General features: G+C 45.7%; 1 protein-coding gene across 1 annotated transcript in view; it reads right to left on the reverse strand.

Annotated features, from left to right (window-relative positions):
* The window catches only part of PDPN (podoplanin), a 253,936-nt gene that overhangs the window by 49,143 nt on the left and 180,076 nt on the right, over positions 1–24,717 (reverse strand). Inside the window, exon 3 of the mRNA XM_085608687.1 lies at positions 13,633–13,744. Within this exon, the coding sequence (XP_085464813.1) occupies positions 13,633–13,744 (112 nt within the window). The remainder of the gene's footprint in view (positions 1–13,632; positions 13,745–24,717) is intronic.

Genomic DNA, 24,717 nt, shown 5'->3' on the forward strand with positions numbered 1-24,717 from the left:
ACAACACAGCTCTGTCAGGTTTGATGCTGCTCTCCATTGGGCAGCTGCCAAATCGGACTTCAAGTAATCATCATTATCCTTATGCAAACCTTGTGTAGGAAACAACTTGGTTCATTATTTCTGTCCTGTCAATCACAGCCTTACATTAACCAAGTGCAGTCAATATCCAATCTCACTGGGCCCTTCCCTCTACTGTTCTCCTCACTCCTCCTCTCTCACTCTTTGCACTAGACTTCTATGGCCCAAATATTTTATATAATAAGCATGGAATAACCTCCTTTTTGATCTTGGCCTTCCAAATTAGTCCACTTAGTTTCACATTTCCAGCAGACCCTGTGTGCATGTCCATAATAGCAGAACTTCACATTTTATGCTGTAGCATCTTCCCAACTTCATCGGGTCTCATAAGGTTGACCCCCAACCCAGAGCTCAGCTAAAAATGTTTCATTCCTCAACTGCACACAATATAATTGTTGCTTGCTTCCACTTGCGGCATGGCATTGTTAAGTGTAAGAATTGCCATTTCCAGCTCAATCACCCTCTACCCTCAATAAAGTGATTCACAGTTTTCACTTCTCACATTCAAATTCCCATGCAGCAACTTCCACACCTCCATTCCCAACCATATTCAAAAAGTAACAATAATCGGGCATAACATTAATTCTCTCTCACACCAATCCAGACCATGTGAATTCTGGGGGCGGGGCCTTTAGTCTGGCAGAGTGGGAGGACCGCCATCAATGTGTGAGGCTCCCACCCCACCAAGCCTGTGGTTCCCATACTTTCAACTAGAGCCAAAATAATTGCTAGGAAAATGGTTTTTGACCCACACAAATACCCAGTATTTTGCTTTCTGACCTCTGGTACTTTGAACTCTGCTGTGTGGCAACCATCCCTACTGACATCTCATAGCTGTAGGTTCTATTTAAATTGATTTACGAGCAGCAACCTATTGCATCCCTTCTTATATAAGGTTAGGTGCCTCTGGGTAAAGGGCTTGGAGTAGTTAGCAGGGGACATGCATGGAAAGTGCATATGCCATGTACATGTTGTGTGTGTGGTGTATGGTGAGCATAGAGTGTGTCTTAAGTGCTTAACTGTGTGGGATAGGAATTGATTTTGAATGTTGTGGGATAGAATTGTCCCCTGCATGGTGTACGGGTGTGTATCCCTGCACTGAGTGACCCAACTATATATGAATGTGGTACTCTGATTTTTTCAGGCCTTGATATCACGCTAATCTAGTGTACGTTTTGAAGCCTAGGCCTATTCATGGCTTTGCCAAGGTCCTGAAATGGTTATGTGACCCGGAGTGGCACCAGACATGCTATGCTTTTAATGACGTGAGACTACTGTTCACGTCCTGGGTTGTTAACATGACACGGTGGTGGCAGATTACCAATTTTTGTGTATTAATTGTTCTGACCAGACCAGAAAGGAGGGAGGGCTAATGACCCTCTTAATTAAAGTACTGTCTCAGTTAGGATACACACCGTGGTGGAGACATGTTGAGTGTATATGTTCAGTGAGTATATGTGGCACATGCATGACTCTTAGTCTGTGTGTGCAATGTGGATGTTTACTGGGAAAAGTGGAATCTATTTTGGATGGTCCCCTGGTTTAGCATGGTGCAAGTGAGAGGACAGATACAGCTTGCCCTAGACAACAGAAGAGTATTACTTGCATTTGTGAAGCCAGATGATAGAACCCAAAATACTGAAGTGAGGGAAGAAAGTAAACAGGGCAACCCTTAGAAATTCTATGAGGACCTTTTAGCATGGCATTGCTGATTAGATTTTCTCAGTACTGGTATTTTATAGATGGTGCGGGAGAGGGGTGCGTCAGCAGGTCATGATTCTAAAAGTGGTGAAGTTCCTAGACAGGACCAACTCTTTTGCTTGGTCCTGACTGGTACTTCAGGAAGTCTAATGATAGCCAGCTGCAGAGTCTTCACACTTTATTGTGCCCCTGCTTTGGATACTCATGCTTGGAGTCAGCATTTTCGTTAGCTGCTGTTAGAGCATCACCGTGCACAAAGGCTGTGTCTGCACTAAAGCAAGAAAATATTACATCTGAAAGGGAACAACCCCAAATTAGTTATGAAAGCCTTGGACAGTGGATCCACATTGCCTGTCTGGAAATCGAGTATAAAAGTGGGACACAAACCAACAAATTTTGTTTCAGTTTCAAGTTTGTCTTGATCAAGAAAGATAGTGCTCCACAGAGTACTCAAGGAGCTGCTATGAGACCAGGACCCGTATCTGTATGACACTAGTCTTTCTGAGGTGATGGGACACAACCCGAAGTCTGCAGCTTGCTGGAGAAGCTGTGGCTTTTCTTAGTACCTAGAAGCCAGCCTGCCTCCTCAGAGAAAGAAGGAGACTGCCTGGCCCTGGAGGAGGAGACACTGTGAAGAAGAACACACCCAGTTGTACCCCTGGTGTGTGGAATACCCAGAAGAAGATGACAATCCTCTAGACAGTAACATGCGACAGTGCCCTAACAGGTATCATTAATGATCAAAATGTATCATTTATTATGCAATACCATAAAATAATGCCTTGTGCAGCGCAAGGCGTCCACAAAGATGATATGAACAAATAATTCACTTTATACAAAAAAATTCTCTTGAACATATTTATTTGTGTGCAGCATACACATGAATTAAAACAAGCCCAATGAGTGTTCAGAGCAATGTGCAATAGTTTGTGCCAGCGATGCAAAAAAGGTGATCACAATAAAAACACGAAACGGTGGGATGAACCCAATAACATGCAGATTCCATAATACTGAAGAAATTAAAGTCCAAGAATAAACAAGGGATTTCTGCACTTAGGAGTTATTTAATGAAATTCTTTCTCAGCTATATAGTTGTCGACAGAGTTTCGACCCGCATCTCATTGGAAGGTCATTATCAGGACAAAATGAATTTAAACTGAACACACTAAAACTAAATCAGAGATGCTGCATCAAAATGGGAGAATACAACTAGACTAAAAATGTTCTTCATTCTATCAAACTCAATATATGACTTAGCGGTTATATTAAGGGTACCTGAATAAATACTGCACAGATACCTACAAAAATAAAACTCAGAACAATTCATGTAAATGAGTATATGTGTGCAACTGGTGAGAAATGAGTGAATATGTGTATGAGCCGACACATAGCAAACTCACGTCTTCATCTTGTCGGGAACTGAATTCATCCTATGAATGGTAACTACAGGTAGATAAATATCATGCAGCTATAAAACATTGCCTATAATGTATAGGGTACATTACATAAGTAGTTACAAGTAAAGGTAGATGCCCAAAACCAGTAATTTGATTAACCATGTGAAGAAATAAGGACACAGTATATCCGTCGGTTCATAAGCAAGTTGGCGTGTAAATAACTGCCTTCAGCAGTGACTAAGTACCACCAAGAGACATAACTACAGTAGGTTAATTATCATACTCGAGGAGCACCAAGATGCCATTCAGTAGAGAAAAGGACAAAACCAAAGTAAAGGGTTCCAATTTTGGCAAGGAAACCTTTAGTTGAGCAAACAGTCTAGTCAGCGACCCGCTTACTCAAAAACCTTCATCGAGCAATGAGAAATACTACCACAGGGAATGGAAGAAGCGTGAAGACACATGCTGACAGAGAGCTCTTTTTAAATAGCTACATACTGAATCCAGTGGGGGCTTTGCCGCAGTTCTAGAAGTAAACTTCTTGATGAAGCGTAGCTGAATAACCCCCTTGCCATCCGGCACTTCTACAGTTAGAGGAGTGGTGCTGCCATTGTTACAATGTGGCACAACCATTGGGGACCAGTCGCCACTGAAGTAGGAAATTTGCCCTGTCCCGGTGACTGCACCTGCCAGGAAAACATGGCACTAAGGCCTCACCTTCCATCAATGCCTGACCCTGAGGCTGCGTGTCCCGAAGGTCAGCCCCCACCAGTCCAGTCTGTCAAGCTGGCACCTGAAGCAGTCCACAAATTAAAGAGCGAAGCAGCTCTGCTGCTGGGAAGAGACACCACCAAAGACTCCAACCAGTGTACACCAACAAGCACATCAGCATCCGCCGGGGTGAGTATATCACCAAGCAAGTTACAATGTGGCACTGCTACCAGTGATTGAGATACAAAGAAACTGTAAATACAAGCAAAGCCAAACCACGAGAAGGATCTATTCATATCAGTTAGAATCTTTCGAGCCAAAGAACTATTTGAACTAATCCACCAGTGCCCAGGGGCAACCACTTTGTAACACCTGCATCTATGTCTAATTTTGCTTCAGCTTGATTTACTGGAGGGGACCACCCTATATACTTTAAGGGGGGCAGAACTCCATTGCCCTGGAAGGAGGACATCGGTTTGGGTGCTGCATTTGAGTATAAGCATAGGGGTGTGAATATTTAACCTTTAACCTGAGAAACCTCTGAGTGCTATCCTCGCCACCCTGAGAGTCAAAGGTGTAAAGAGTGTATATAGCCCAGTTTGTAGAGGACATCTGTGACAAATGGCCACAATCACTTTTGTTGGTCCCATTAGTCCCTGCCTGCCCTGGGTACCCTGTCCTGAATGGGGTCTTACAGATATCATGTGTGTGAGTGGCATATAAGATAGATGATGGAGACAACCTGCCAGACAGTGATGTAAATTCCATGAACATTTGTCAAATCGTTTGAACTGGGCCAGGCTTCTGCTAAAAAGGAGGGAGAATGATATCGCTTACAAATGCAGGGAAAGTCCATGTCCCCTTCCTGGTTCCTTCTTCTCCTGAAAGTTTTACTCCGAACAAGTTGAGAGGGAGCTGAATGGGAAGGCCATTCCCTCTCTTGGGATTTTGTTTAAGGTTTCTCTAACAAGAAAATCCCCACATCCGTTCCTCCTACTTGCTGATAAAAAAGAACAAAGGATGTGACTTGACCAGTTTGCGAAAGATACACAAAACAAATTGTAAGGAACAGCTGGAAATCGATCCCAGAAGTGGACCATTGGCATACACATTGCTGTTTACAAAACTAGGATGAAGACTGGTTATAAACTCAGGTCAGTGTAACGCTTTTCTCATTGGCCAATGACTGCAGTCACCCTGCACAGAGTGTGAGAATTACTTTTCATCTGGCAGCCGGCATCTCGGATTGCTGGCTTCCTTCCAGGTGGACTATATACACAGAGGAGCAGGAGAAGGTAGTATACTAAGGGCGCACTCCACTCAACTAATCGCATTATACACAAAAGCCCTTGGTATGGCACACACATCAGATCCTTTTTATACAGGTTTTCAGGGTCCACTTCATCCATATCTAAGATAGTGTTATCTCTAGTGTACATCTAAACAGACATCCCTGTGTGTGAATAATATAGAAACAAACAACAACAAAAAAGGTGGTCCGCCTCAACTTGGAGATGCCAACACCGGCGGCGTAACAGACTTTGATGCGAAAAGTTGCTCTGGAAATACTACAGTTGCTTTTCCTGTGGCCCACAGATAGGTACTCACCCAGTGGCCATATGGTCCGATGCACATATGGGTGATACGAGTTCCCCCATGACCTGAAGAATTTGCGGGGAAATATGTTATGGCAATGAAACATGTAGGCTGTTCAACTTAATATGGTCTAAACATGACATTGTGTTTTTGAATATAAGTGCGGGCATTTGATGATTAAAGACGAAAGTGTATTGCCTTGCAATTAATTTGTAAGTATTTCTTGTGAGGAAGAAGCTTCTCCTCCCTATATGGGGACCTCCGGGGCGGTGTTGAGATGTGTTGTTCACACAACCCACACACAACATTCCTTTACACCTTTTGGGGTGTTAGTTCCTTCCGATGCATAGGAAAGATGCTTATGATGATATTGTGAGCAAATTAGTGAGAACCTACCAATCACTCTCTGTGAGTTTATCACGTGAGGCACTCCCAATGTTTTTCTTCTAAGGGTGTTTTATAGCTGCACTCTATATTCCCCTTGGCACTTTTTTAAAAAGTTTTTTTGTTTCTGTAGTACTCACACACAGGGATATCTCTGTAGATGTACACTAGAAATAGCGCTAACTTTGACGTAGATGACGTGGACCCTAAAAACCTGTAAAAAAGGATCTGATATGTGTGCCATACCAAGGGCTTTTGTGTATAATGTTCCCGTCCAGGTGGAGACAACCTGTGCATGATCCATGCTGGGATTGCTGTAGGCTGCCTGGGTCAAAGTAGGAAATGGCTGCAGGAGAAAGGGGATAGCTGGAGGAGCTGCTGCCTTGTGGGATCAGTAGCCCATGTGGCTCTAGTCGAAGAAGAAATTCAAGGGACATGGGCTCTAGACCTCCTGGAGAAGATAAATCTGCCTTGAGGGAATAGACTTAACCCACTGCAGAGAAAGGGTGCCACTTATGGGCTTGCAGGAGGACGCTGTCTAGAAAAAGCGAGCTCAGCAATGCAGGAAGGGTAAAGAATTAACATCTGCTGAATTCTGTAGGTGAGTAGGCCCCTGGAAAATGTGACTGATGATCCTATATAGATCTGGGAACTGGTGCTATCCTAAAACAAAGAGCCTATTCGTAGATGGCTTAGTATTAAGAAGCAAGAAAATCCTGTTCCATGTCCAGTGTTACATGTTTTTGGATGTCCCCTAGGAAGTGCGGGTGATCACGGGGGACCTAGGTGCCACTGTGCTATTTTTTCAATTGGCCCATTAGAGGTGAGGGAAACCCCAAACTATTATCCCTACTTGGAGTAACCCCAATATTGTCCAGAGTAGGGCTGTGAGGCCTCCCACGCAGGGGTGAACTGACCCACTCACCCCTGGGCTTATGTGCCTGTGTCTCGATGAACAGGTGAGCAGAACTGCCATCTTCCTCCAGCCGTGCCGACCTTGGTGGGTTACAGAGAGCAGGTGTGTGCCTGGTGGGGGTGTGGAGCTAGTCTGACTGCACTGGCATAGGCTCCTATACAGCCATTGGAAAATATAAATGCAACCCATACGTGAGTAGAGGGTCCCACGCTTTGAAATAGAGAAGGGCACCAGGAGAACTTATTTTAAGAAAATAAGGGGGGAAAAAGCATTCATTGTGGTTGCAGCATAGAGGGCACGGCCCATAAGGCATTGCGTTTCCTGGAAAATGTGCATATTTATTGTGGTGGTGCCCCAGACGGGCAGGAGCAAGAACGAGACAGTCTACTATGTGTGATGGCTGCCCAGAAGAGTGGCAGACAACGTTGATGTCACACAGTTCATTTTGAATATGTTGCCCTGCGTTTCCCTTCTCAAACAAGTGACATGGGGAAAAGTTGCACAGATAGGACTGTTTCAGTGCTGCAACCTTTGTTCAAAGGGTTTTGGGGGTGCATGGATTTTGGTTGGTAGTTGCTGCAGTTGCCTGACAACGTTGGTTAAAGGCAGGAATATGTTTTACAGTTAATGTTCCTTGCTTAATATGATTATAAAAAAATAAGCTAAAGGCAATAGGTTTGAATTTTAATAATAAATAACAGGCAGGGTTGTTGTGCCAAAAATAGTAGGGCTTTATCGCTGATTGTGTGCTGATCTGCCAAAGCCTGTAAACTTAACATTTCATTACTTATCTGGCAGGGCTTATTTAGAAGGTACACTAAAGCATTGATCCCCCTAGGATTACTATTTAGTATTTTGTTTAATCAGCTGTACATTGTGTGTGTATATTTGTAATTCTATGCATAGTATTTAGCTTTGTGTGTATTAAAGCACTTTTCCTTTTGAAAAGTAAAAGCATTGATTGATCAATGATTTATTAATATTTGTATTAATGTTACTCAGTTCAGAAACACATTACCTCCCTGAGGTAGCCTTGGACTGCTTTCTAATCAATACATTGACACTCAAATACTGATTAGTTTTTAATTTGGAGTGACTACAGTATGGGGACCTCAGGATGCCACTGGGAAAACAACCTCAGTTGTCACAATTGAGGCCCAGTAGCCCTTGGATGTGCTTGAGCACCCTAAAAAAGACAATGCACTGGTGGAGCTCCAGCTAACTCTTCAAGTGTAAAACATTTACCTGAAGGCCAGTACCCATGGAAATTGACACTTTTTTTCCTTAAGGCCGGTGTGCATGGAAATGTACACTTTTTTGGAGCAGCCTATACTTGGCCTGGCTGTCCAAAATAGGTAAAACACACAATGGAATCCGACCTTCAGGGGGAAAAAACTAAAACTTTGGGAAATTGTTCCATGAAAACAAAGAAAATGCTGAGGGGGATCGACAAATATGGAAATGTTAGTGTCTGCAGTGGATCTGAAACACAGGGGGCTCCACTGAAGTACAAAGACCCAGGCCTGCCTGGTTGGGATCTCCAAATGTAGAGAACAGAGCCCCGCCCTAAAGGCCCTAAAATTGGTAGCTACTACTTACTGTCTTTGAGGCATACTACTGTTTCATTAAACTGGAAACAGGGAAACGTATCAATGTTGTGAATAAATTGGGGCCTGATTTTCTATCCACATCCAGTTACGGCGTGGCCCTCCAACAAAGGTCCAAGCTGGCTAGAACGATTACACATTTTTTGCACACCCACTGACTATGTGAATGAGTTCCATTTGTATTTTCAGCATTCTTTTTTTTTTTTTTTTTTTTTTTTTTTTTTTTGAAACCGTTTATTGCAATCTCAAGAATATACAAGTATGGGCCTACAACCTTCCGGCCGGCCGCTAGAATGACAGGAGCATCTGACATACGTACAAAAACACTTGGCGTTGCAGAGAAGCAAAATCAGGAGGTATCAGCGTCGTGGGCCACATCACTCTGACCCCACAATACGGTTTCATTTTATACAAACAACACAAAAACCACACCCGCAAGGCAACCCGCAATCGAAAGTAACAGCACGTGCTCCCCGAATAGGGGACCCCAGCCATCCACAGGAGTCTAAAGAGGGGAAGGGGAACAGATCGAGGACTGGGGGAACTCCGTGCTCGGGGCTAGGGAAAGGAGTCAACTAAGGGGACGGGGCTGGTGAGGCCGCAGGCAGCAGTGGTGGCGCGCAGATACCCCCGCGGTAGGCGTTCCAGGGGCCCCATACTTTCACCCATGCCCCAGGCTTACCCCTCGCCACATACACCACCTTTTCTCGGAACATGCACCAATCCATGTGTTCTTTCCAGGCCGACACCGCCGGGGGCCTCTGGGATCCCCACAGTTGAGCAATGTCACGCTTAGCTATCATATATCCCAGAGTCACCCATCGCGTCTGCGGAACCGAGTAGTCAGTTGGTTCCCACACATTCAGCAGGCATCTCCTCGCTTCAGGTAGCAGCGCGACATGCGTAACCACTCGCAGGACCTCATGCACACCACGCCAGAATCGCTCCACCTTCGGGCATTCCCACAAAATATGCAAAAAAGTCGCCAAAGCACCACACCCACGCTTACACAACCCATCCTCAGCATAGCCCATACGCAGAAGCCTTGGCCCCGTCATGTAAACCCGATGAAGTATCTTAAGCTGGACGAAGCGAAGGCGAGCCGGTATGGCCACCTCCTTCGGAGAGGCCACCGCGGAAATCCAGTCTTCGTCGTCCAACTCCAGCCCGTCGGCAACCCAAGCCTCGCGGAGGCCAGTCAGCAAGCCCGAGCGGTCATTAATCAATTTTTTGTAAATAAGGGAGATCGTGCTGTCCGGAACGTGGCCATCCAGCACTCTATCCTCCAGGGGGGAAGACTCCGGGATGGAGGCGACGTCTGGGAAGACTGAGCCCAGCGCGTGACGGACCTGCAAGTACCGAAAGTATTCACTGCCCTGCAGCTGAAACTCCGTCTGCAGCGTCTCGAATGTTTTAAATCCCCCCCTCGTCCAGAGGTCCCCCACTTTACTGATGCCGATCGTGTCCCACTTCTCGAAGCCCTTCGAGGTCCACAGGGAGCCCAATCTCTCAGACGCGTACAACGGTGATGCCCGGGTCAAACGGTCCTTCCACCCCATAGCTGCGTTAGCCGCGTGCCATACGCGTACCATGACACGCGTAGGTCCCGTCAGGCGGGGTCCGGGCGCGCCAGAGTAGAGCGCTCGATTATAGTCGCCACCAGGCAGGAGCATCTTGTCCATTTCAAATGCCGGGTTTAAGGCGGGCCCGTAAAGGCCATGATTAATTGCGGCTAGCTGGGAGGCCCAGTAATACCGTTTAATATCCGGGAGGGCAATCCCCCCCGTCGTACCATGGGAGCGTCAACTTCGCCAGGGCAATACGCGGCCTCCCGTCCCAGAACAGGCGGCGCTGTAGACTCTCCACCTCACGGAAGTAGCGCGCCGGGACTAAATCCATAGTATTCTGGAGAGCGTACAGGAAGCGTGGCAACGACATCATCTTAAACAATGCCGCCCGGCCGAGCGGCGAAAGCGGCAGGCGCCGCCAGCGCGCGACGTCCTCCTTCAAGCGCTGGAGGGGGGGAAGCAAATTCCGCTCGTAGCGGGCCTCCGGGTCCAGAGTAATGTAAACCCCCAGGTACCGAAACCCCTGTGAGGCAATCTGGATCGGACAGCCCCGCGGGAGGACGGGAGCCTCCCCGGAAAGCACATACACACATGATTTAGCCCAGTTGATGACAAGGCCTGAGTTGCGGCCGAAGGAGCGCAAAACATCAACCAGGACAATCAGTGATTTACGCGGGGAGGCTAGGTACAAAAGGATATCGTCAGCGTATAGGGACACGCAGTCCTCATACTCGGGGGTCCAACGGAGACCACGGATGGAAGGGTGCCACCGCAGCCACTCCGCCAGGGGTTCCAAGGCCAGCGCGAACAGGAGCGGCGACAAGGGACAGCCCTGTCGCGTGCCCCGTCCCAGCTCGAATGGGACCGATACTCTTCCATTCACCACCACCTGCGCCAATGGGCCCGAATACAACAATTTGACCCAGCTGATGAACCCCGGGCCAAATCCAAACTTCGCCAGCATAGCCCAGATGTATGGCCACTCGAGCGTGTCAAACGCCATGGTGGCGTCTAAGGACGCCAATATGGCCGGCTCCCGCACAAACGGGACACGCGCGAGCACCCCGTGCAAGCGCCGCAGATTAAGGGCCGTATTGCGATGGGGAATAAAGCCGGACTGGTCTTGGTGGACCAAATCGCCCACCACGCCGACCAGCCGGTTGGCTAGCACCTTGGCGAGGATTTTGGGCTCCGCATTCAAGAGCGAGATAGGCCGGTAGGATGTAACCCGGTCTCGAGGTCTCCCTTCCTTGTGGATCACCACGATTGTAGCCAGACGTTGGTCCGGCGGGAGGGAGCCCAGCGAGTGGGCCGCCAGGAACATCGCACGGAGGTGGGGTGCCAGTACATCCGGTCGCAGCTTATACAACTCGACAGGGATACCGTTCGGGCCCATGGCCTTGCCGGATGCGACCGAGCGTATGGCGAGGGCAATTTCGTCGGAGGTAGGAGCGGCATCTAACGACACCCTGTCTTCCACCGAAAGGGAAGGCAGCGCGATATCCCTAAGCAGGGCATGGGAATCCTCCTCCGAGCAGGGAGAAACCGGGGAATACACCTCGCGGAAATAATCCGCGAAACAAGAGACAATATCTTCTGGCTCGGTGACACGCACACCATCCATCCTCTCAATCAGCGGGACCACACGACTCGCTCTCTCCTTTTTATCCAACCATGCAAGCAGTTTACCAGCCTTATCACCCACATCATACAGTCGCCCCTGTTGCTCTCTATAGAGGCCCCTGGCCGCCTCCGTGACGAGGGCCCTGTAGGCCGCCTGCTTAAGTTGTAGGACATGTAGTGCAGCATCTGTCACCCCACCCTCTAGATCACCCTCCAATTCAGCGATTTCGGCCTCCACCCGGGTCACCTCCTCCTGCTCGCGCCTCCGGGCATGGGAAATAAAGGAGAGGGCCTCCCCTCTAAGAACTGTTTTGAAGGCTTCCCACAGGGAGATAGCCGAAGGGACGGACCCCACATTCTCATCGAAATACCGCTGCAAGGATTTAATCAAATCAGCGCGAATAGTGGGGTCGCGCAGGTACCAGGCATTGATTGGAGCTACCCTGCCCTCTCCCCTCGGGAAGACATCAACGTGCAACAGGAGCGGGGAGTGATCTGAAATACCCCGCGCCAAATGGCGCACCTCTCCTACCCTCCCAACATAGGCCGCAGGGACAAGGACATAATCAAGCCGTGAGAGGCTACCATGGGCACCCGAGTGGAAAGTGTACTGCAGCTGCGTGGGATGTTTTAAGCGCCAGCAGTCCACCAATCCCAGTGTATCTAAGAAGCCGGACAGCCACGCCTGCGCCCGGGGGAGGTCCCTAGGGGGGTGACGATCCACGGTCCCAGAAACCACCGCATTGAAGTCCCCCCCAACCACCAGAAGCCCCCCCGGAAGGTCAAGGAGGAGGCGCCCTAGGTCTGCAAAAGTCGTAGACTGTAACCCCGGTGGGACGTACACTGATACAAAGACAACTACTTTACCCTCCATTCTCCCCACTAAGACAGTGTAGCGTCCCCTCTCATCATGGCGCACCTCGTCTATTTCCAACGGGAGCGAGTTCTTCACCATGATGCCCACCCCCCGTGAGCCCGACGTGAAGCCCGAGTGGGCCACCAAGCGATAGCCACGCCGATTCATGGCACAATAGGAATTACCAATAAGGTGTGTCTCCTGCAGAAAGACCACATCCGGCGAAAGTCGTTTCAAATACTGCAGGACCACACCTCGCTTAATCCTATCCCCCAGTCCGTTAACGTTCCAGGACAATAAAGTCAGGTCCCTACCCCCCAACACATACAGAAGCCATCATTCGTCCCCCCGAGAGCACCTTAAAAACACCAATACAATAAAGGGTTTGCCTTGCGGTAAAAACGAACAACACCCCACCCCAACCCACCCATCCCAACAGAACTCCCCCCTCCCTGCACCCCTGCATGAGCCCAAACAGCCCCCCCAAAGTGCAGTGTGCCTGTCGCCCCATGAATGATTAAACTAACTAGTCCCCCAGAGGAGGAGGGAGAGCCCCCAAGAGACCCCGTACCACCTCCACAGGAGGGAGACTTAACGAACAGTCAAAAATGACGACAATGTTGTCCAGAGCGAGGCCTACTATTAGTCCCTCAGTCCTGATCCGGCGAGCCCTCCCCTCCAACCATTTTCAGCATTCTTATTTATATGCTGTGGATATCCTCAAAAACCTGTATCAATCCACGCCTCCTGAAACTACGTTGAACATCCCTGAACTAGGCAATAAGAAGAAAAGATGATCACTTAGGAACAGTTGCGCAAGCATCATTACACTCAGAAGAGAAACATGGTCACAACTCATTTATGCAAAAGACATACCATAAAAGGAGAGAAAAGCATATGGTACCTGTCCCATGCTCAGGCTGCTCTGTTCACCTGCACAGTGAGATGATCACCTGAGAACAAGAGCTCACCACCATGGCCACGGAAACAAAATAAAAAAGTCAAGCTTATCCTTGTCTCAGTCTCACCGTGAAAAGCCAAAGAAGGGGACACATTCCTTGGCAGTCTTTTTGTTGGATTACGTTCCAATTTTATTTAATTGATTTTCTATTTACTCTCAAGACAAAAATAAACACGATAACTCAGTAAATTCCATCACTACAGTCACTACATGGTTTAGGGTGAGGTATCTTACCGTTGGGATGTTCTATGATAACTGAGGTGTCCGTGGTGTTACTCGCATCTGCAGTTGTTAAGTTGTCACTTTCAGTAGTTATTTCTATATCACTCTCTTCTGTCAGTGATAGCTTGAACAAACAAGTAAAAAAGCTTTATTAGGACAAATGTTGTCTCATAATACAAACACACACATAATATAAAAATATCATGTGATTTTTTTGTGGAACACATACTTGACAATAAGGTATACAGGATTTCTTACTTCAAGTAATAAAAAAAAATAAGATCTTTCAACTATATTGTTTATTGCATAAGATAAACAATTTTGCAAGGCTTTTCCTCAGCACTCGAATGTGGAATTTCGTACTATTTTGCTTGCTGGTGTCGAAACGGATCTATCTGGCAAACTACATTCACGTACTTGTCGATGCTACTTTCAGAGTAGTTTCTTAAGCCCTCTACCAATACATCTTTGAAGACAAGGTTGCATTTCAAGCATCAGGATTCAGGCGCTGGTAGTAAAAATGAAGTTCAGTCTAACGCGCTAAAATACTGTATGGCTCACAATCTGCATTACTTTAGTGTCAGCTGTGGCTCCTCCATTATGGCGAGGAGCATTGCTCCACTGCTGAGAACCAGCATAGGCAAACGTGAAAAGTAAAATGATACTAAAACAATTTTATTATCATTTCATTTTTCTCTGGGCCACAGCCAGCTGAGTCTTCGGGCGGTCGGGCCATCCTAACGGACAGCAGCAGGGAGGAGGAGTGGTGGGCACTGAAGTGCGCATGTCCGTTTAATCAGCTGTCTTAGGATGGCCAAACTGACATGCGCACTGGAGAGCAGGCACAGGCTCCCTCTTCCTGACCGAGAATCAACTAACCTGCTCAGACCAATCAGGGCACTTTTTTCATGCTGGGTAAGAGTATTCCCAGTATGAGAGCAGCATCTGGATTGGTGTCTGGGAGCCTGTGCAGTGTGCACCAGCCTGTGGACTGCCTTGAGCCAGAAATCGGGACAGGAGCAGAGGAGCAGAAAAGCACCAATGCGGCGGCCGGCAGCAGCCGGCAGCTGCAGGTACGTCTTTCATTTAAAAAATGTGTTATTTCCCCCACACTTTGTTCCATTTTTCCCGCACACTTCCTCGCCACTTGTCATTGAGAGCAGCTGCAACTGTTTAGTGTATGCTCACCTAAAGGATCTAAAGTGTTGTATGACCAACAATCCACCTCACTGTAGTCTGCACTTATCATGATTAATCTAAAATGTTTTATAACCCACAAAGCACCTAACTGTATGTCTAGGCTCACCTGAAGGACTCAATTTGTTGTAGGACCCATAATCCACTTGAGTAGTCTACGTTCGCCTGACCAATTTAAAGCACTGCATGACTAACAATCCACGTCACTGTCTTTTAGGCTCACTTGAATGGTCTAAAATGTTGTATGTCCTACAATCCACCTGACTGTAGCCTATGTTCACCTGGCGAACCTAGCACATTGTATGACCCACAAAGCCCTCTAGCTGGAGTCTATAATCACCCAAAGATTCTAAAATGCTGTATGACCCATAAACCCGTTGACTATGTTCTACGGTTCAATTGAATAATCAAATGTTCTGTATGACCAAGAGTCCACATGACTGTGGTCTATCCACACATAAAGCATTATATAACCCGCAGTCCATTTAACTTTAGTCTCGCTCACATGAAGAATCTAAAGCTTTGTGTGACCCAGAATCTATCTGCTGTCATCTTAACTCACCTGAAAGATCTAAAGTGTTGTATGACTAACAATCCACCTCACTGTAATCTATGCTTACTGGAAGAATTGAAAATGTTGGATGACCAAACATCAACCAGCCTAGAGTCTAAAGCATTGTATGACCAGCAGTCCACCTCACTGTAGTCTACACTCACCATGATTAATCCAAAATGCTTTACAACCCACAAACTACCTTCACCTGAAGAACTGAATTTGCTGTAAGAGCTATAATCTACTTGACTAGTCTCCGTTCGCCTGAGGAATTTGAAGCACTGTATGACTAACAATTCACCTCACTGTTGTCTAGTTTCACTTGAATTATCCAAAATGTTGAATGTCCTACAATCCACCTGACTGTAGTGTGAGCTCACCAGAAAATTCAAAATCATTGCATGAATCTAAACCTAATTGTAAATTATTTATTTGACTTTGATATTCAAGACTGGTTCAAGTATGTGGCAGGATATTGTATTGTATACACAGTGACACCCTTAGATGTGTGTGGATTTCTAGTACGGAACACCCATACCAAGGACCCTTTTACCTAATATTAGTACCACAATTTTGTTGTATCCAGTGAGAAAACACATATATGCTTTACTGCACATTATATTGACATGAATTTCTTTTCATGCAGAGGGACTTACAAGTAGGAGCTGTACATTTGCAGAGTATAAATACTATAGGGAGGGTGGGGAATGATGGGGTACATTGGTTTACAAATACATACCTAATGGTACCCCTGCTCATTGTACTTTATCAGAAGGGGGTAGATGGACAACAAGAGATTCTGGGCAATTGAACTAATAACAGATTAAGCAGTGGTAGTGCTGTTTATCAACAGAAACAGGGAACACAGTAAGCAAAAGAGGACATTGGATATTTCATTGTCCCTGCCGTGTCGTAGGTTACCAAAACGTGTGAGGAATTCAAGAACATCACACAATTTCATTGCAGGAGAGGACGTCCTCGATGGCACATGGCAAATAATGGTTATGTTTGTATGCTCTATGAAATGCACCGCCTGCATGACTTTGCCTTGTGCACTGTGAACTGCACACTGGTGAATGGTTTGTGCCATTTGCAAGCCAAGAACTGCACACACATTGCATCATTGGTGCCCATGTACTCTCTAAATTTCATACCCTCTTAGCTACTGATACAAACTACATTCCCAGGACGTCTGCTACCCTTTAAGCCGTGTACATGATATTTAAAACAATCACCCACCGTGCTACTTCCAGTACCACAGTCCTTAGCTCTTTCTGCCTTTGTCTCCTCACACTCACCGGTCCCCTCTGCTGCTCCTGATTACCCACAGCACCGTATTAGACCATCCCTCATACACATTGGCCATTTTATAGGCCACCTCCACAAACTGCCTTGAAGGCTCATTTAAACCTTCTTCAATGGAATCAAACAACCATGCCTTAGCACTCAAAAGACACAAAAACACTAAAGTCTAATATCTTCAGTAGACCCATATCATGTTGCTAGTGTGTTATTAGCTTTATATGCAATGATACCTTCTATGTCATGGACTATTTTGACTCCAAACTCTCCTCTTCTTTACTTCATTGCCATCTCCAAAACTTAGATGAAAAAGGACCTAGTCCACTATATTGTCCGTACCTGACTATATATCTGACCATACCATCTCTCTTCTCTCAATTATATAACAAAAATGCATTACATTTCAGGTTCTCTCAAAAAGACTTAGCTCCCTCCCACAGCCTCTTCTAAGACCTGACAAGCATCCCTCAAGCGCATATCCAGGTAAATAAAAGTCATATTGTAGGGCTTCATCACTAACATGACACCTTCTCAAGGACCTGGATTCCAAATTTTTAGCCCCCTCTCACCCGCCCCATATTGTGTTTGGTGACTTCATCTTGGATCATAAAAAATAACAACAGACCGCACTATTCCATCAACTCTTATTGGACAACTCAATATCCAGAACACACAGGTTGCCCTCACATTTTCAAGGAAATATTTTCAGTATCATACTAATCCTTAATCCACCTTCTCGCCCAATATAAAATCCTCTCCATCTGACCACTCCTTCACTCACATGTTTTATGCTTGTGAACATATCTTTACACTATACTGCAACTTTCATCACGACTATCTGCAAATTCAGGCCTCCGATGAATCTCTATTAACCTACACCACATACATGGTAAAAACTCCACACTCAAACATGACCTCTTTTGACCAACTAAAGAGTACTATCTTGTCGACATAAAACTCTCACTATAGTTCTTGCACCTCTCCCCTCTTTGTCCTTTGCCCACAACCCAGATGTGCTTGACCCATCTATTGATGCCCACAAAACACAATGTCCACGCCTCTTACCAAAACATGTTGTGATGATAGTGTAGAAAATTATGTTACGTTGGTTATATCATAATAAGGGTGAGACAGGTCTTGGGTTGCTTGGGTTCTGGTTCAGGGAGGACCTGACCTGGCAGTTTAGGCTGGACTGTTCCCGATTGAGCAGGGTCAAGCATAATTTGCATATGGCTAGGTCCAAACAGAGTCTGGCGTGGTGTGCAATATAATGATGAACTGGGTTGTGGCTCCAAGCAATTACCAGGGGCTGAGATCAATGCAGGCATTCCATTCATCACTTTTTAGTATACTTCAGTTATATTTATTTAGTGCGCATACACTTCTTGATACAGTGTAAAACAAAATATCAGACTAAAACATCTTCCTACACATGGAAGGGAACGGACAGTAGGGGCAGGAAAATTACTTATTAAAAAGGGAAGTTTTGGTTTCCTAAAATAAAGGTTTTTTCCATGGGAATTAGGAGGAAGTCAGTTCTACAGCGTGGCTGCCACCATCGAGAAAGTCCCTGTAGGGACGGCTAGCAAATTGTGCATTGAGGAACACAGTTCACAGGAAGGGAGATAAAAAGAAAAATTGTTGGTCAGAGATTTGGACAGTTGTTATCAATAGCCTTGTTGATAATAATTTGTGACATAAACTTAATTTTTAAATGGATAGGTAGCTAATGAAGGAATCTCAAATTAAGGCTGATGTGGGTCAGATGAAGAGTCTAAGTGATTAATAGAGCTGTAGTCTTCTGAAACAGATGTATAATTTGACCAAGATATTTATCAGGCAGGGCCACAGAGACACAGCCAGTATTGGATAATGCCAGGTACATAAAGGCTAGTGTAAAGATAAGGGAGATGTTTTCGAAGGATCTGATGTTGGTGCAAACAAGAGGAAACAACATTGGATGTATGGGCAACCAAACCCAACTTAGGATCAAAATGGACCTCAAAATCATGGATTACTTAGGCCTGAGTAGGTATTGGACCCATGTTATTGGGCCCAGATGTAGATCTAAGTCACTTGTTTTTGATGATGAGTCAATAATCTACTTCTTTGAAGCTTTTAGTTGAAGAAATTGGCAGAAAACGCAAGCATCCAATGGGAAGACCCTTCAGCATTGCCTGAGGACTCTGATAGATCCCCACACAATGAAATGCAGTAATTCAATTAGCAACTAACCCATTCCATTACTTCTTCCTCTTCCGTCCCCTTCTGAGCACAACTCGGGGCTACCTCACAGTTAATTACTTTGTTCCTTTCATCCAAAATATCATCAATCAAAATCACTCTGTGCTCCTTTCTTAAGTTTCATGATCCCCACCTCCCTCTGCCAGCCATGCTGTAACAACTCCTTCTCTCTGACTTCTCTAGCAAAATGTATCCATAATCTTGGTCTCTCTTTCTATTGCCTATACTCTAAAGTCAACACAACAGTAAAGGGTGTCTATCTCCAACTCTCCTTGCTCTGAAAAATGTTACCTTTAACCTAAACTGATCAATGGATGTAGATGACAAGAGCCCTGGTTATGGTATGCCTATACTAGTGTAATATCATTCATTAAGGCCTCCTAAGAAGCTCACTGCCAGGCTATAAACTGGAGATGTCCATTGTATGTCCAAGAGGGCCAGATCCATGCTTGTCCCAGGTGAGATTTGCAGGATAGTTACATGATAAATTTACATACAATTAATATCAATGAACATAGTTAGTAGCCAGCTTGAAAATCTGGCATAGACCTACCCTCCCATAAAGGCATCAGAATCTGGTAGCCATAAAGTTCTGGAAGTGCAACCACTTCACAGCCTGAACGGATTACACTGGCATCCAGTTGAAGCTAGGATCAAAATCAAGGTTCTCTGCTTTATCTACACCCTTTCAAGATGGTCCATCTGCCAGTGCCAGAGTACCCAACAGGCCAGCCCAACACTAGTAATAAAGTAGGAGAAGAAAATGAAATAGGGCATGGTGTGGAGAAGTAGGAATGTACCATGAGTAGACACAATTTCAAAGGATGTTCTACCTGCACTAATACTTTCCTAGTGGCAGATTACTAACGTTTTTTTCCCAACAATAATGATTGTCAAAAGTGTGTGAAGAGGGGGTCACATAATGAAAGCGTGTCTAGAATTTGATAAAGTGTGATTGCCTTGTGTAGAGGAGGGAGTTGTGGGAGGCGTTGACAAGATATTATGTGTTTGCTTGATGATGGGGTCAGACAAGGGTATGCAGTTCCTATGGAGGGGGCAGAGAGGAAATGGCTATACTGGGGGCTCCAGGTAAAGGAAGGAAGGCGGGAAGGGGAGAGCTCCTATAGGGAGCAAGGGCCCTCACACACCCCGAGAGGTGTCATGCATCATCATAGGGCAGCTCCTCGTTGGGCCAACGGGCCCAGCAGTGGGGCTCTTTGCCGGAGGTCTTCAGTATAGTCTGCCGGAGGGCCCTAGATGTTAGAGTGTGAGAGCGAGTGTGTGATGAGTAGAGTGGGAGTGAGTGTGTGTCTAAAAATAGCTATGAGAGTCCAAAATAACTTTATTCGCTGGACACTGATGCTATGATTAAAACAGACTAAGTGAGTCGTGGCTGGCAAGGAAAATTAAACCTGCTGCAGCTCAAGGTGAAGGGTGAAGTGCGGGAGTGGTCAATTGGTCGACATGTTTCATGCATAAGTTCTCCAAACGGATGAGTGGCATTTCATCAGGACGGGGGGGGGGGGGGAAACCTCATCTACTCTGAAGAAGGAGGAACAGTCAAGTCAAACTTCAAAATGAAATACAAGGTGCAATTATCCCCCATCAGATTTACAACTGGTTAACTTCTGCTGAGTTTGGTTCATTCAATGTTTGGGCAGAAACATGTGGGACCTCTGCTTTATTGGTATTTACATTTTAATGTTCTTTCTTCCCTTGTTTTCTGTTATGACCCGTGACATTTCCTGGCCCAGACTTTGCTATAAGTCCCCCTTATGCCCACCTGCACCAAGCCCAGAGTTTGGACGACGCACCGTGTCAACCATGGCCCACTTTAATATACTTATCTGGAACTTGAGGGCTATGTGACGGGTATGCATACACCTTTTCACTGCTACTCAGTCAACTCCTACCTGAAACATCGCTTCACACATATTGAGCTGTTACAGGAGACTCCTCTCATGCACGCAGAAAGCATCAAGCTGCAGTGGCGCTGGCGAGAGCAGTTATTTACCAGCAATTATTTAATTTATGCCAGGGGGGTGCTTATGTGGGTCAAGCCTGGAACCCCGTTTATAGCAGAAGATATGATCCTAGACCTGGAGGAAGATACATCATAGTATCAGACCACCTAGACAGCTGCTGCATTCTTCTGGACTCTATATATGCTCCGTACTCTGAGCAGGCCACTTTTTATCACGCGCTATCGCATACGATCTTCAGATGGAGCGCTATGCCGTGCCTTATTGGAGGAGACTTTAACAGTGTTCTAGACACCACTCTTGATCGCTCCTTCCCCCCGCTGCCACGCATGACTGCGTCCTCCAATGCACAAATGCTAACATATTGACTCCAGCAGTGGCAGCTGGTCGATTTGTGGCAGTTATGGATCTGAGCACGGCAGTGTACTCCTTCGATTCTGTACCTCACAAATTACATATCCGCATTGACAGACTGGTCGGTGCTTCCCGCTATCACGAGGGTGGAGTACATGGGCCGAACCCACTCTGATCAAAACCCCCAAATCTTCCAAATAGAATGGGCTATTGATCCGCCTCCCATCCCTACCAGGTACTTCCAACCTGCGTTGTTGGAAGGCCCTCTATTTAGAGCCTCTCTGGGGTCCGTGATTGTGGACTACTTTGACCACAATCTTGGCACCACATCCACTAAATTGATAGAGTGAGACGTAGTTGGACTGGCAGCAATATACATTCAGATACTTTGGGGTGCAGGTTTACCACACCATGACTGATCCTTTTGAGGGTAATGTCACTCGGTCGGTAACATCTCTGCATGCACAGATGACCTACTGACGCACACTGCCACTGGCAGTGGTGGAGAGGGTGGCATTGCTAAAAATGGTGGTCTTGCCCTGCCTTTTGTATTTGTTTACTATCCTTCCCATTTACACCCTTGGTACATTCTTCCACACGTTTTACCAACAAGTCTGAGAATTCATCTGGAACAAGTCACGGTCGACGGTGGCATTGGTGAAACTCTGCTCGTCCATAGACAAGTGAGGCTTGGTCGCTTCGCATTTTGAGCAGTACTACCTCGCTGCCCAAGTTCAATGGATTGCTAAGTGGCTGGCGGGTTTGCATTTGTTGGACACAACTGCATCCTCTCCTAGCTGGTGACTGTCTGCCATTTTGTACTTCTTTCACCCTTGCACAGAAATGCGGGCACCTGGCTCCTTATTACTGAGGGTTGAACATTGAGGCTTTTGTAGATGCCTATGCATCACTAACCATGTAATTCCCAATTCACCAGGTTTGGCTTTGCTGGGCGCACCTAGGCTTAGAGGACCCACATCGACACAGCTCATGACAACATAGAATGCAGCAGGCTTACACATGCTGGGGGACCTATAAAGGGATGGTATATTGGCACTCTATGAATTGTTAATGGAAGAGGATGGCCTACCACCTGGTCAATTTTTGCTTCACAACTTACTACTTTCCATGCTAGGGCACCACTGGGGTGATATTGATGGAGAGGGTAGTACAACATTTTGTATACCCCCCCCATTCTGCATGCTTATACTAATTAGAATAATCTATTAATTATAATATTATTAATGTGTTTGCATGAAGTTTAATCAACATTACTAATGTATGAAATATACGTGGGATTTGCATTCTGCATGGCTAAAAATAATTTGTAATTAACATATGTACGCATACTAACACTAGAAAATAGAATATCGGATGATATATGTTGCTTTTGTGATGTTTTCGTAATGTTGCACCAGATGACATCAATGGGTGAATATGAACGCTTTAAATGTTGCTATATGCTAGATAATTACAAGCACATAGGGGAATTAGTAAGGGTTTAACATTTTATTCATTATTTCTATGTATTAATTACTCTTTTGTGTTTGTTTCGCTTAAGTTTTCCTTTGGGCCTAAAGTAAAGATTGCCGCCGACGTAAACTGACGAGATGGGCACCATTCCACGAGGTTCCGGGCGAAGTGCGCCTGCGCTACAACACGTTTCTGTGGCCTCGACATTACCCTAGTCTCGCTGTACTCAAGCAAGGTCACGGTGGGAAGCCCGCCAAGTACACTAACAATGGACAGACACAAGGAACCGGATGGAGCATGTATAATGACATAACCTCCTGAACTGTGTGAAACCTCATCGGACGATCCCAACCGACCAATGGGATAAGCCCACATTTTGTAAAATGTATCATCTTTGGCTTTATTTTATTATAAAAATGACGATAGAATAGAGAGAAAAAAACCTTATATCTTTTCTTTTTGCTGACGGAGACGACGGTGACGCTTCGTGACAGCTGCGTTCCTGAATCTTTGACAGACTGAATTGCTGCCCATTTCTTTGATGAATTGAGGACTTCCTAAAATCTATGGGCACTGATAGATGCTTGCACGTCTCTGGTCCTTGACCATTCTTGGGACTGTAGTGTGCTGCATGAAGAACTTTCGAAATCCGACTGATTGACGACTAAATTTGATGACTTAGAGGACGACAAATAGCCAGATTAGGTAAATATGGTGTTTTGTGATTTGCGTAAAGTCTAATAAATTTACTAGATGGAACTCAATCCTTGCGATAATTAGATAAACAAATATTGATTAACAAGAAAATGTGTTTTGTCATTTATTGAGGGAGGTAAAGATCAAGATATTAAAAGTGTTTTTAGCTGGCCTAAATCACCTTACTAATCCAAATAAATGATCCATTGATCACGTGGGAGGAGTAATTTGATGTTTAGGATTGAGATCTGTAGGGGTAAGGATATTAGTGTATAAATGTGTAAATACATTTCCCTCTAGAGGTTATAAGGTATTCCTCTCATGTCAGCGATTGGAACATTCATCTCTCCTGTAAGTGCAGGCCAGTGACAAGTGTAGTGTGAATGTTGGTTTTATGGGCCCCACCAATGATTGTAGGAGTGAATGTGTTAATGTGATATTTGGTCTGTGACGAAGTGAGGATATTTGGTACCGGGTTTTGTCCTGAATCCTGTTACCCATGTTCCGCACTGCATCAATATGACCACTGAACTGCCCATGCACCTCACGATTCAATACCTGCACGTGATGGGTAGGGGCAGACACCTCATATGCTGGTTCACCGATTCATTCCACTCTCACACTACTCCTCAGTTCCTCCCTTTACGTCACTGCTGGGAGGCTGACGTAACACGTCCTTGCACTGAGAGGGAAGGGGCTGCTTTACTAGAAGGCCCACGACACGTGCTGTGAAATGCCCACGTTAAGCTTATTCAGTTTTACATAGTACATAGGGCTTATCTCACACCTGCTAACATTAATAGGTTCTATCAACGAAAGGACACAGCTTGCCCAAGTTGTCTACATGTAGATGCTGTCTTACTGCACATGCTTTGGTCCTGCCCCCGTTTACACACTTACTGGACCAGCATCACCTCCAGCTTATCTGTCTGCACTGAACGTCTGGACCTGCATAGGTGGGAAATATGTCTCCTGGGCTTGTATCGTAGGAGTAGGAAACATAGGGTGCCCTCCCGCTTCCTAGATTTGGATTTTATCTCGTCTAAGCATCTTATTACCCATAAATGGAAATCTCCAGCGTCCCCATTGATCACAGCTTGGGAGAACTTGATGCTCAATTGGGCGCAAGCATAAATGTAGCCTTGCATAGAGAAGACACACTAGGACTGCGACTTACTGGGACACTATTTTATCTGCTTTGCATTCTAATCACTTACCTGATGCGGGCAGTTGTCCTGCCATAGTAGTAGGTGCACTGGATGCGCAGACAGGAATTGTAGACTGATGTTGCTTATT

Source organism: Triturus cristatus, chromosome 1_2, assembly GCF_964204655.1.
Source record: "Triturus cristatus chromosome 1_2, aTriCri1.1, whole genome shotgun sequence".
In the NCBI taxonomy this organism is placed as follows: domain Eukaryota; kingdom Metazoa; phylum Chordata; class Amphibia; order Caudata; family Salamandridae; genus Triturus; species Triturus cristatus.